The sequence below is a fragment of the Ixodes scapularis genome, unplaced genomic scaffold (assembly GCF_016920785.2).
Source record: "Ixodes scapularis isolate PalLabHiFi unplaced genomic scaffold, ASM1692078v2 PGA_scaffold0__279_contigs__length_252992795, whole genome shotgun sequence".
Classification (NCBI taxonomy): Eukaryota; Metazoa; Arthropoda; class Arachnida; order Ixodida; family Ixodidae; genus Ixodes; species Ixodes scapularis.
Window position 1 is genome coordinate 150,570,509 of NW_024609835.1, and position 13,647 is coordinate 150,584,155.

The following is a 13,647-nucleotide window of genomic DNA, read 5'->3' on the forward strand; positions in this document are numbered from 1 at the left end:
CGTTCTGACGGCTCCTTTGCCTGGCACTTATTGGCATGAAAAAGCATTGATTTGTATTAAAACAAAAATAAAGCTTATCTTTATGTTTTGTTGTTAAAGATCAATAAAGAATGATTGCTGCTAGGACTCAGCGATCAATTAAAGACACAAGAAAATGTCAGTGCACAAGACATTGTTTTTATAGAGTAACCTGTAACCATTGATTCGGATGGGCACATTAAGAGTAAAGTGGTCAAAAACAAACTCTGCTGGTAAATGGCTCTAAAATGGCAGTGCAGTGCACAATAAAATAAAGGTTCTGGTACTCAGGAGATTATCCAGTGACTATAGACGGAAAAATGATGAAAGTGCAGGCGAGCTGGTGCGTATTGATTATGACTTTGATTCCCGAGAGTAATTTATCTTCAAGTTTCCCTCCCAGTCTCAGGGTTCAAGCATCCCTCCCAGTCTCATGACTCTAAAGATCAGGGGCCTCAAACATACAGCCAGCGGAATGCATGCGGCCTGTGAGTCCCTGGGATGTGGCCCGCAAACATCCCGCGGCTGCGAACCCCCCCCCGTTCCCATTTCCCAAGCGCTACATGCGCTATAAATAATAGTTTTTTTTATTGTTGATTCATTTCAGCTTGAAAGGAGCTCTGCTCATATAATGTGTTCATACATTTTGTACTACAGTATTCTGTTGTTTTTTTTTGGGGGGAGGCTGAGTATTTCTTCATCTGAATATTTGCTTCTCAGCCCTTTCTTACGTAAATCAACCGTAACGGCAATACAACTACTAGGCTACAGGAGCTGCTCAAAAAGGCACCTCGGCTGCACAAACTCTTGTTCGGCACGAGCAACTGCCAAAGATAAAGCTACGAGCTAGGGCTTTTGGCCATTAGAAAATACCTTTAAAATACAGGTATTTCCTTACAATGCTGCTATAAAAATCGTCAGCAAAGCAAAAACTACCGTATGACGAGATATTGTTTATGCCTGTTGAGCCATTGTGCGACAGGGCAAGGAAGGCGTGCTTGCTGCGTTCCATTGAAAACTGCCAGTATGTTGGCGTTTTAAATTATTTAACATAAGGGTGGGTCAAAAGTAGTTGAATATGCAAACGAAAGCTACAGATGGCAAAACGGTGAGCTAGCGCAAGGCACTAGGGTGTCACTAGGACAGTCAACTGCTTTGCAACGCGACACACCACTACTGCTTGTCTAGTTTTTTCTTTGTCCCAGAATAACAATATTGCCCTTCCCCCCAGTTGGCCCTCAACCTTTTGGGGGTGGGCCATCTGGCCCTTACACTCAAACGAGTTTGAGACCGCTGCTACAAATCATTTCACCAGGAAAAGCGGAGAGGAAAAAGTCATCTCCTTTCTCACCCCAGCCCTTCGTCTGCTCTGTAGACTGGATAGTACCAAATATCCGGCTGGAGTGCAAACACGGTTGAAAGTCACACAATTTTGGAAATTTTAAGAGCAAATGTCGAAACATTCCCTTCAGTAGGGAAAACATACAGCTGTGGGATCATCATGCCCACATCTACCTGTGTTCATTCACACTATGAATAGATGCAGTGAATATAAGTAATCTCACCTTTGAAAACTTCAAATTGTATCTTCTCGTGTATTCATATTTTCTCCTTGTATCCATCTTTACACAATTCAAACACAAGAGACTTAGATGCCGTTCTGCAGCTTTCGCGACACTAAGACACAGCACATGTATGGTATGTAGACTTTTATGCCGCTTGGCAATAATAAGGCTCTAACTAGGGTTCGGAGTTTTCGGTTTAAACCGATAAAAACCGATAAAAGTATGCCAAATTCATTTTCGAAAATTCGGATTTGACCAAAAGAAGATCAGTTTCTAGGTTCGACGTTTTCAGTTTAAACCGATAAAAACTGATAAAAGTTCCTCGAATCCATTTTCTATAATTCGGTTTTAACCAGAAAAGGTCTCTTTGACCTTCCAGTCGTACCACAGAGCCGTGGCGAAAAAGTGGAAGGACAGTGCCTATCGAAACATGTCCGAATGTATGAGATACGCTGATGCCATCACAACGTTTTGGTTTAATGTGCGCATCATTAATCAGAACGTGAAGTCCGAAATGCCCCATGGCTTCGCCATGTACTAGCGTGTTTTCAAACTCGATGTAAGGAAGACTGACTTGATGCAACCTCTGCATGTTGTGTTGTGCTTCAAAACGTCGCATCATGTCCCTTTTGGTGGTCACATTTGGTTGATTGCACCATTTTGGCTCAGGCAGCGCTTCATCTCCTCAGCCTGTCAGTGTCAGCGTTGGGAAGGCACTCTCGAAGCTCAGGGTCACATTAACAGGAAAGAAAGAGTGTGGATAAACGAGAAGAAGCTGGGAAAGTACATGTGTGTTTACTACAGTAACATCACATAATCCTGATATACAGAAGGTGAAGTTCCATGTTTTTTTGTGCATAGGCTTTATATCTGACTTGTTTGTACTTCTGTGATGTTTTTCTTGTTTCTTTTACAGTTGCACACATTTGCCAAATAAAGTGTCCATTTCTTTTTCAATGTATCTGTAACGTTATTCTTTGAGTGATCACTAATATCAAGGCTACAAGGATCATCTGAGCCGGTGTCTGTTGGTGTTTATTTGATATTCACCGAAAAAAAAAACGATAAACTTTTGTAGGCATAAATATACACCGAAAAATACCAAAAATTTAATTTTAAAATAAACACCGAAAAAAGTATGCCGTATTCTGAAAAAATATATACCAAAAACGCGGAACCCTAGCTATAACAACTGTTGCACGGAATATAAAATAATTATCTAGATTTTAGAGTGTCACATTTTCTTCTCTTTGACTTAGAATTAGCCTCATAAACCTGGTCGTTCAACCTTCCACAATAGTTTTTCAGCACAATGTTTGTGTTGCACCACAGCAAGTGCTTCAGCACAAGCTCACTTGTGTGTACTTCACATGCGTCGAAGTCACAAGTCTCGTTGGTAGACAGCAGTTCTATTGTTAGCTCGGTGACGAACTGGCGCTGGTTCCGAACCTTCAAAAACTGCCTGCTTGGAGAGTTCTTGAGCAACAACGTAATTGTGTGTCACGGCATTAACAGCAAACATAGTTGGATAGAGGAGCCCCCCTCGATCCAATTCCTTGACAAGAGAGTACAGTCAAACCCTACTTCAACAAACGCCGCTTCAATAAAAATTCCGGTTCAACGAATATTTTTTGGTTCCCCGTCAACAGTCCATGGGAGTCAATGCATAAAAATTCTCACTACAGCAACACAGTTTCTTGTGCCGTTCTGCTTGAACGAAATTTTACAGAGCAATTCGAAGTAGCACTTTGGTGCATTTAGGAACATAAAATAGATGTACTATAAAGTTTAAATCGCATTTCACCCACCAAAAACTGCCACAAATAACTGATACTCGAGCGCAACGTTGGCCGGGCGTGCAGGCTGCCGTTACTCGATGGCGACGGCGATGAGGCTGGTCTTCCCGGCCTTCCTTCGCTGTTGCACCGATGTTAGTTGCACCCTAGCTCTTGGCTTGATAATCCTCTGCTGCAGATTATCCAATGCTGAAGCTCAGTCGTCCTTTTTGTTTCGTCGGTTGTCTTTTTGTCAGTACAGTAAGCGGGCTTTTTGGACATGGCACCGCCAAGCAAAACGGGGAAGATTTTATCTTTAGAAGATAAAGCTCGCATCCTGGCTGAAGTTGCAAGTGGACAGAAGAAAGACGTCATCGCGTAAAAGTTTGGAATTTCTCCGAGTTCTTTGTCGACAAGTTGCAATCAAAAAGGCTGTTACATCAGCTCGACAAGGCTATCTACACATGGTTTGTGGAGACAAGGGCGAAGAAGATAACCATCAGAAGGCCTTAAATTTCGCTTGCCTGCTAGAAATTGACAACCTCAAAGCTAGCACTGGCTGGCTCAACAGATTGAAGGCCCGCCATGACATTGTCGACCAGACGCTTAGTGGCGAGTCGGCATCAGCAAACACAGGCAGTGCTTCCGCTTGGATTTCTGTACTCTACCAGTTCAGGTATGCCATTTTTCGGTGAACTTCACAACAACAAAATTTTCACTACAACAGATTTTCTCTCAAGCACCGTCAATTTCGTTATAGCGGGGTTCGACTGTACTTCCCCTGCACAAGTGAAACTGTTGCTGTCTTATCTTCTTCTGTAAATGCCGCCCTGCATTTCTGACATTTCAGCTTTCTCAAAGCGGGATGAACTGCATACCCTGCCCTGTAGACCAGGACTGGGAGGGTCTTATTTATCGCTTGCGACACTGCCTCTTCTGCAACTATACTATGTTGCAGCTGGGTCGTGGCGTGTCTACTTGTTTTTCAAGCTCCTCCCATCGCTTGTCTACACACGTGATTGTGGGCAACATACTCTGCAGTCGCAGCTTATATTCACCTTCATAAAACTGCCTTATAGATATGTGATATTGCGAGCCGGCCAGCTGCATATACTTCCCGAAACAGTCTTCCAAGCTATCAGTCTGAATTTTTCCCAGCAGGACATAGTTCAGCCCGAGTTCATTGAAGCAGTATTCGGTGATCCCCACAAGTGCACGGGTTGTTTGACGGAGTGCTCCGTGAGTCTCCTTGGTTAGCGTGCCGCTGGTAAGGTTCTCACTCTCCCATACGTCCCGCCAGGCGTCCAGCCAGTCCAAAAGACTGTGCAAAAAATGCACCTTGGGATCGTCCTCTGCAGAAGTCACAGGTTCTTGAAAGTAGTCTCTAAGTCGTGCTCCTTTGTTCGGCGTCTTCACATTTAAAATTTTCCACCACTTGACTATGATTTCAATGAAAATCGCAGTTCTTTCGAAGTACTTTAGGCCTTTCTTCTCTCCGATGGAACGAAGGGCCGGGGGTAAGGAGTCATGAAAGATCTGCAAAGCAGACTTCATATTTTGTCTCTCAATGTTCGATGGGTTAAAGGCGTTTCTTGAGAGGCTGATGCCATACCTCAACAGCTGGTTGCATTTTAGGTTGAAAACCTCTCTGATGGTTGTAAAAGGTGCAGAGGGCACAGACTGCACATCTGTCGGCCCAGCCTGCAGCTTAGGTAAGTAGAAGCAAACTCTGTCGTTTTTGTGGTTGAGCCAATTGCTGCATATGCATTTGAGCAGGTGCACTGGGTCTATCCCAGAAAACAGTGGCCTATGAGGATCACATGGGTGTGAATAGACGAAATCCTCAGTTTTTGTTTTGCCTTTGTGGTGCTTTGGATCCGGTAAAAAGAGGGACATTGCTTTCCTGTTCACAGAGTTGTTACTGGCTAAAACGCAGAAAACCTTGTAGCCGACCTTCTCCAGCCCCCGTATGACATCTCTCAACAGCTTGTGCAGAAACTCTGCGTCAGCTCTGTGCACAGGGACGACGTGAGCAACTTCCTTGAACTTGCACGTGAGGCTTTGTACCATAAAAACAAATGCACTATTGGCTGCTTCAGTAGAATTGACGGCTGCACCAGTTACGTTACCCCCTTTGTACTCAAAATAGGGCTTAATGTGAATATTGTCAACCATCAAAGTCACGAAACGTTGAAAGTCGTTCAACCCAGAAATTCTCAAGTTCATGTAGCGTAAGAATGTTTCACTTTGATGCTCCAGTTGGGGATTCATTCTGTACGATGAGCATATTGCTCGGATGGTCATTGGATGCGGCAGAAAAATGCCTCCATAGCTGCGAACAAAGTTGTATGCATGAGGTGCTATTCTAAAGAAAATGCAGCAAAAAACCATAAAGTCAGCTGAGTAATGTCTCCGCTCCTTTTTTGACAGTAGCTCCAGCTGCTCGCGTAGAAACTGGATGGGGGGGCCTTGTCCTCTGTTGCTGTCGCATACAATTTGTCAAGCAGCATACGAAAGGTTTTGCAAATGTCATCAGCCGAATTTGTTGAGCTTCAATTGAGGTTGGCGTCCTAAGTCTGGATGTTTTCAAGGAGCTCCATTACTACACTCTTGCTTTTTGCCTGAGTTGGAATACGCAGATTAAATCCCAATCTTGTGGTTGGCATCGTCATAAAATAGAGTGTCAAAGAAAGGTCAGCTTTCACGACAAGCGGGTATTTTATCCATGGGGCTCCATCCCCAACAATGTGTAGCAGAATAAGGCGCTCATTGCTCTCCATGGTATGCCAGAAGGGAGACTTATTGCTTCGCACATGATCCAGCAAGATTTTTCAAGCTAGAAATTCGGTCTAGTTGTTCTTGCCGGCGAAACGTCTCATTCGAAGCTACAATCGCTGATTGTAGTGCAGCAGCATCTTGACGCCGTCTCTTAGAGTCCGGGTCCTCTCGTGTGCTTTGTGTCTTCGTCAGGTATTTTGGACAGTCCGGGAACATCCATGGAACTGCGTTTGGTTGCAGGCGGGGATATGATAAGGGCAGTCACAATGCGCTTGGAAGCCTTGTTGAAATGCGAAATTTCTCGAAGAATGTCTTCGGCTTTGAAATGAATCTCGCATACCTATAGGGAATGAATTGGTTTAGATAGTTAACACCTAGCAAGTGTAAAAAGTGTTAGGAGCTAGGTCTACAAACTCTGCATAAAAGTTCAGGCTGACGTGCGTAACATAACGTCTGGTAGTTTCAGGCCAGATGCAACGTTTCAGTCGCTGTGTAAATTCTTTGATCTAGCGTCCGCCAAGTGCCTAATGTTGGTGACCTCCGCTTTGAGCCGTTTCTGAGGGCAGAAGATGCGACTATTGACTCCACCTCATTAGTGCACACCATACGCAAATATGGTTCGTCAAAAACATATTTGCTCATAATGTACAGTAAATGTCCGCGCATGTATATATATACTTTTGAAATCGTGTTTAGGTTTTATTTTATATCCAAATCTCGTACGATTTATTTAGTTTTTAGGTGTGTTATAGAGATTTACATAAGTGCGATAAGGTAACCTAGACGGGACAACAAATTAACAGTCTAGAAATAGCTCATTGCTATTTTTCTAATTATAAATCGCGTGATATTTGCCAAATAAAATAAAAATGTGTTTTTAGAAGAAACTTATCTACGATTTACATGCAGTAAATACTCTCGTTTACCGAAACTACCACAGAGTATGAACCGCGAGCAAGTGATCATGGCGAGCAACGAGACAAGCAACGACGACTCGCTTCGCTGTCGCTCGGTTAGTCGCGCGACGAGGCAAACCGCATGAAAGCGAAGGAAGCAAGTGACAAAGGCGATGAGCAAAGTTTTCTAGAAATCCAAAAACTGAGCTTTGCGACGAGCGGCAGTGAGAAAGCTTCATCGCTTGTCGTTGACTGTTGTCGCTTGCTTCGTCGCTTGCGCCGTCGCTCATTTCGTCGCTCGCGAAAATTGCTTACATGCGGTTCAGCCATAAATATATTCTCGCATGTTAAACTTTCCTTCAAATTTCAAGACCTCGACGATTTCTTGATTCCTTAAATAATATGTGCCACAGATGTAGGAACAAGAGAGGGGCCTAGAACAAAGGCTACAGGCTCCTGACCGTGGTTTTGAAAACGGGAGCTTGCGCTACGAAGATACATTTCTAAAACTAAAAGCGGGAGCCAGCTCGTGCTTGTCGTCTTCGCTGCCATGTCAGCGCAATATTAAACATAATAAATTCAATAATAATTTTTAAAAAAATGTGAAAAGATACAAAATTTCTCACCCTGGTATGCGTCGACAGAACCAGGTTTTCTCTAGGGATCGCCCGCTCCCATGCTTTTTGTACTTCTTCATTCTCCGGGAACTTAAATACAGAAACATTCTTCGACGACGTTTCATAGTTCCCATGGCACCCAGGGACACAGCATTTGTGAGGCATAGCTAGCTTGAAAGCCGCCCGTAACTTGACAACCACCACGCGCTAATCGCCATGCACACCAAACACAAAGACAAAAGAGACAGTCAGAGCAGTTTGCGTACTCCCGCTGCGAGACTTGTGCAAGTGGCTGTGCGCAAAGGAGGCAAAAATTGTCATTGCGCAACTGCCGTGGGAGAACCCTGGGCTCGGAGAAAGAAACAACAAAAACAAAAGGAGGCCGGAGCACGCGCCGCTTGGCGTCCTGGGGAAAACCCACATAAGAAAAAAAAGAGAGCATGTGTTGCGGAGAAGCCTTCCTCTCAGGTGGCCCACTTGTCATAAATCTGTGACGTCACAGCTCGGAGCGCCGTGGCCTTAGCTCTATGTGGTGTTGGTGCGGTCCATCTTGCACGCCAGAGAATGCAAGTTCTCTTTTCTCTTTTTTTTTGTTATTTTTCTTTGTTGGCGACGGTCTGGCTGCCCGGCGTAAAAGTCTGCTCATAAAACTTACGTTTTTCGTTTTTCTTCTTTTTTTTTTTTTTTTTTAGTGCGCGATTTTCTGTGGTTGTGACGATTAGTTACGCTGTTTTCCGGAGCATGCTTTTAGACATGCGTTTTAAGCGCAGGCGGCAGCAGACCATCCGTGAGTACTGTGGACAATGAAAGGAAGTTCAATTTTAACCGTTTTTCTGTCCTTTTTTTAATTCGATCATTCGGATAATTCAACCAATTTTCGAGGTCCTGTCGAGGTCGAATTAACAAAAGTTTACTGTATTGATTTTTTTGCAAGTTTTCTGCTGCCCAGCAAGATGACGAGAAACTTAGAACGCTACTGTCGGGACCCTCATCTCTCATCCTACAGGATGGAGTAAACGGAACTACGTCAACTGTCTGCGATATTTCCACTGGTTCTCCTCGTCCTTAGATACCTCCTTGACTATGTAGAGCTGTTTTTGATGCCTTGCATTCCTTATCCCATCCAGGAATACGTGCTGCGCAGAAACTCCTCACTTCAAGGGGGTCTGGCCGGGCATCAACACCGACGTGCGCAAATGGGCTAAAGAATGTCTCTCTTGCCAAAAAGTCACGATACAACGCCATACTGTGACACCTTAAGGTAATTTAATACCTCTGTCAGACAAGCACCTAAAAAGACCTTTACGCCAAAGGTTTTTAGGATTTTCAAATTACCTTTACGTTCTGCCGTGCCAGACAGCTCAAGTAAATTTCATTTAGACAATGTTTACAGCGACTAAAGTCTCGTAGCTCGGTTCAAACGCATAAATCATGTTTACGCCAGAAAAGTAATATTCTGGCGATATAAATAATTTCTTAAAGTTTTTCTGAAGCACACAATATATTAAAAAAGACAAAATGAGGTGTTTAGTCGAGTGATTACAACGAAGTCCACTTCAAGCCCAAGCAAAGTGGTTTTTAGGCGATTAGCGGCAACCCTGGGCGCCTCCCGCAGCCCGCTTCAGTCCTAACGTTGCTCCGTGCTCCCGCTCCTTCTCGTGCTTCTGCTACGCTTTTGCCTCGTGCTCGCGCTTGAGGTTCATCGCACGCATCGGAGGTTCTCCAGACGATCCTGTTAAAGTCGTATCAGCGCCCAGGTCGCCTCAACGCTCCGAAGGAAGCGCGGCGACCCCTTCCTACTCGTGGATGCTGCACCGTCTTTCAAAGTATCACGCGGCGCGAGAGTGAGATACAGAAATATATATGTACAAAAAACATTAAATATATACAGTATGAATAGTAATATAAGTAGAGAAATAAAAGCTAGATAATTATGGTTGTAAGGAAGATCGAGAGGAGGAAAACCGAAGTACCGAAGCGGACGACACGAGCAGGCGACGACGAGGCCTACTAGACAGCTGGGGCCGTGAGTACAGAAAACTCTTAGTAGAGCAAGGTTTGAGCAGAATATACATGAAACATGCTCTTTTTCAATAATAAAAATGCAAACGCATTCATTTTAGATACCGGTACAATCTTTTATTTCAATTCGCTTCTCTAGTGTAGACCGCTGCTAACGAGAGTAGGCCTTTAGCAGCCGTAAATTAGTTGCGGGAACTCAGGTTCACGAAAAGGAGCTTTATGCTAAATGCCATTTGAGTTGCCGTGTGGCACTGCCTAAATGACATTTACACTAAAGGTCCTTTGGTGTAAAGGTCCTTTTAGGAGCCCGTCTGACAGGGGTGTAAATCCACCTACCGCCCGTTTTCAGAAAGTTCACTTGGACATAGTGGGTCCCCTACCACTATTATGCCATGGTCAGCGCTCAGCGGTACCTTCTAACCTGCATAGACTGTTTTACTTGAAGGCCAGAGGCCATACCAATCAAAAACATCTCTGCAAAAACAGTCTCACACGCATTTGTACAGATTTGGATCAGCCGGTTCGGGGTACCAGCAATGGGGACGACAGATTGAGGGCGACAATTTTAGTCAGCTCTTTTCAGAAAGTTGTTTCAGCTACTAGGCGTCACTCACATCAGTACCACTGCCTATCATCCTACATCCAAAGGACTAGTGGAGAGATTTCATCGCCAGCTAAAAGCATCTCTAAAGGCTAGTGGGTCGGCTTTAGGCTGGACTGAAATTTTGCCTCTTGTCCTGCTGGTCATTAGAGCCGCTTTCAAAGCCGATATTGGATGCAGTGCTGCTGAGCTCGTATACGGCATGCCTCTTCGACTGCCAGGTGAGTTCATTCACCCCTCCGAACAGCTTGAAATACCAGACATTATGTATTATGCATCTCGCCTTCGTACAACAATGCAACAACTCATACCTTCGCTAGACCACCAGCAAGCCCCCGCTAAAGTGTTTATAAGCTCAGACCTCCATACTTGTTTGCCCTTTCTGGTACAACATGACGCAGTGCAAAAACCGTTACAACCCCTTATGACGGCCCCTTTAAGGTACTCCGACGACATCTTAAGCACTTCACACTGCAAATTAGCAATTGAGAAGAAAATGTCAAATTGGATCGACTTAAACCTGCCTATCTCGATACCAAAGCAGCCTATTGTTATATTCCTGGCCAGCATGTAGCGCCACATGGTCCTTGGTGGCCTAGTGTGACGATGACTGGAAGTGCGGCGCTCTATATTAAACAGGGGGCCACCCGGCTCCCTCAGTTAGTGTTGTGTTGGAACCTAACTACGTCTGTCATGCTTTCGCTTCTTGCCGCCGACGAACGTTGGCCGGTTGGAAGCGAGTTCGGTTTACACTTGTAACAGTGGCGACGAGGGAAAAGTTTTGTTCTTCGTACAAAGTTCGTCACGGTTCCTTGCGAATGATAAGTTTGCGAATCATTCTGCTCGGGCTAGTTCTGCTTGTCATGCCAACCTTCGGCAGAATTGAACCTTTTGAAGGGGGAGGAGAGGACTGGCCGTCCTACGTCGAGCGTCTAGAAGCTTTCTTTTCGGCGAACGATGTCGTCGCGGCAAAGAGGCAAGCCATCTTCTTCAGTTGCTGCGGTGCGAAGACTTACGCTCTTCTTCGGGACCTGGTCAAGCCTGTCAAGCCTCAAAGTAAGTCTCTGAATGAGGTTCTTTCCATCCTCGGCAACCATTACTGCCCGAAGCCTTCCGCCGTCGTCCAGCGCTTCCGTTTCAACTCGCGTGCCCGCGTTGACGAGGAGTCTGTGAGCAGCTAAAACAGAAACTTTACTACTGATAAAGGCTGCCGACAGGGAGCGCCGCTCAACCCTGAAGAGAAACGTGTTCGCCAGGAACTTCCGCCAGGGTATGCCCTGGGTGCCTGCTCGAGTCGTCGGCGCCACAAGTCAGTCTTCAGCGCAAGTCCGCCTTGAAGATGGTACACTGTGGCATCGGCACGGTGATCACCTGCGTTCCAGACCGACCGACGCCACTACAGCAGCTACGGCCGAGGCAGAGACTTGTCAACCTTTTGGTGCTGCAGCGCATTGTGAACCGCAAGCATTAAATAAGAGTCAATCTGCTGGTGCTCCCGGCGCTCTGTTCGAGCCAGGCGAAACAAGCGTGGGTGCAAGCGACAGTGCCGCAAGCCCTGAAGTAACTCCTCATCCTACAAGCATCAGTCCACCCCAGCCGCGCCGTAGCACAAGGACTAGGAGGGCCGTGCAGCGGTACTCCCCTTAGCTGTAGCTTGTCTTTGTACTTTAGAGGGGAGGACTGTTATATTCCTGGCCAGCATGTAGCGCCACAAGGTCCCCTGGTGGCCTAGTGTGACGATGACTGGAAGTGCGGCGCTCTACATTAAACAGGGGGCCACCAGGCTCCCTCAGTTAGTGTTGTGTTGGAACCGAACTACGTCTGTCATGCTTCCGCTTCTTGCCGCCGACGAACGTTGGCCGGTTGAAAGCGAGTTCGGTTTACACTTGTAACACCTATAAACAATGTGCACTAAAACCACTCATCACGTCAACAAACAAACCAAAAACTCTCCGACTTCAAACTCTTTCACCACCAAACCCACACACCACCTTAAAGCTTGTCTGGACTTCGCTCCTTTTCTAGGGGTGAGCTAGTGTAGTGACCCATTTGCATGGTGCGGATAGAAGACAAAAAAGATAGGCACGCCCAGGATGCACAGGGAACCAGCCAAGGAGCTCGAGAGACAAAATGATCGGCGAGACATGACGGCTCTCGGTGATAGCACCTACCATTCACAGATTCTGCACATCTAATGTAAATATTGTAGATAGAGCATTAAAGGGTTAATTAGCGCGTATTCTACAGTGGCATACTACAACCAGAGACTCTGAACTTTCCCAATAGCCCAAAAACCACCATAAATAACATAGCAATATAGTTGGAAACAGAAGTTAAATAATGGCAGAAAATGCCCAAATTCAAAGATCCAGGCAAAAGAAAGCAGAATAACCAAAAACAAACTGAGCACAGTCCCGCCCCTACCTGGTGCCCAGAATGAGATATGTTCTTGACCGACTCTGCGTAAGTGAACCAGTTCTCGCCTGATTCGATTAAAGCTAAAAGTCTAAAGGCCGGCTCGCACATTTGATTTAGTGGTGTTCACAGCATCTAGAAAAATACAGACAACAATGTTGCAGAGACAGGTATGCCTCATATGGCACATAACAACCGGCTCAGAGAGTCAAGGCCACGTCACTTGCAACCGACCAATCTCAGGTGAAGAATATGAGTGAACTCCTCGACTCATGATAGCTTCTCACCGCTATTCCTTAGATTGCTTACCACGCGGCGTACAGTTTTCCGAGCGACCGTCAGTCATTCAAGTTGCAGTGAATGCAACCAATGGTAATGTACGCACCGGGCTTAATTCAAAGGGCTCGGTCAGCAAACAAGAGTGACTGAACGAATGTGAGGTGACCGGCGGTGTCAGACCAACCTGCAGAGGTGCTGCAGTGACTGGACCTGCTTGAACCTGGAGACAGGGTGAAGCAGCTGCACCCGCATGGGCCCCAGGATGGGCCTCCGGTGCAGGAAGAAGAGGTAGCGCCCGCTCCTCGAGTGTTCCACCGCATTCTCTATGAAGTCCACTATCGTGTGGCTCTGGAACTTCTGTAGGCAGCCAAAGCTGAAGTTGCCTGCAACACGCCGACAGCAAACCTTTTGGGCACTTCCGCAGCGCTGCACCCCTCCCTGCTGCTTTACGAGTTTGCAATCCTTTGCAAGACTCTCTCTATAGCTGGTGACAGGTTAAGAAAACAGTAGATGAACTGCATCAAGCACTAGCTTTCTGCCTTCGATAGCACTTCATTGCGCGTGGAGTCAAAGCCCGGCAGAAGGCAACGACCACGTGCTGAAGGCAAAGCAGCTATTGGGTTCTTAACCTGTCGCCAATTACAATTTCATCTAACAATTCGTGTACACTGCTGTGGAAGC

At 45.8% G+C, this 13,647-nt stretch overlaps 1 protein-coding gene across 2 annotated transcripts in view; it reads right to left on the bottom strand.

The window, feature by feature from the left end:
• Positions 1-13,647, bottom strand: part of LOC8042509 — a 41,147-nt gene that overhangs the window by 6,757 nt on the left and 20,743 nt on the right. For both annotated transcript variants that reach the window (XM_029991979.3, XM_029991978.3), the window contains exon 4: positions 13,151-13,349. In XM_029991979.3, coding sequence (XP_029847839.2) covers positions 13,151-13,349 — 199 coding nt within the window. The remainder of the gene's footprint in view (positions 1-13,150; positions 13,350-13,647) is intronic.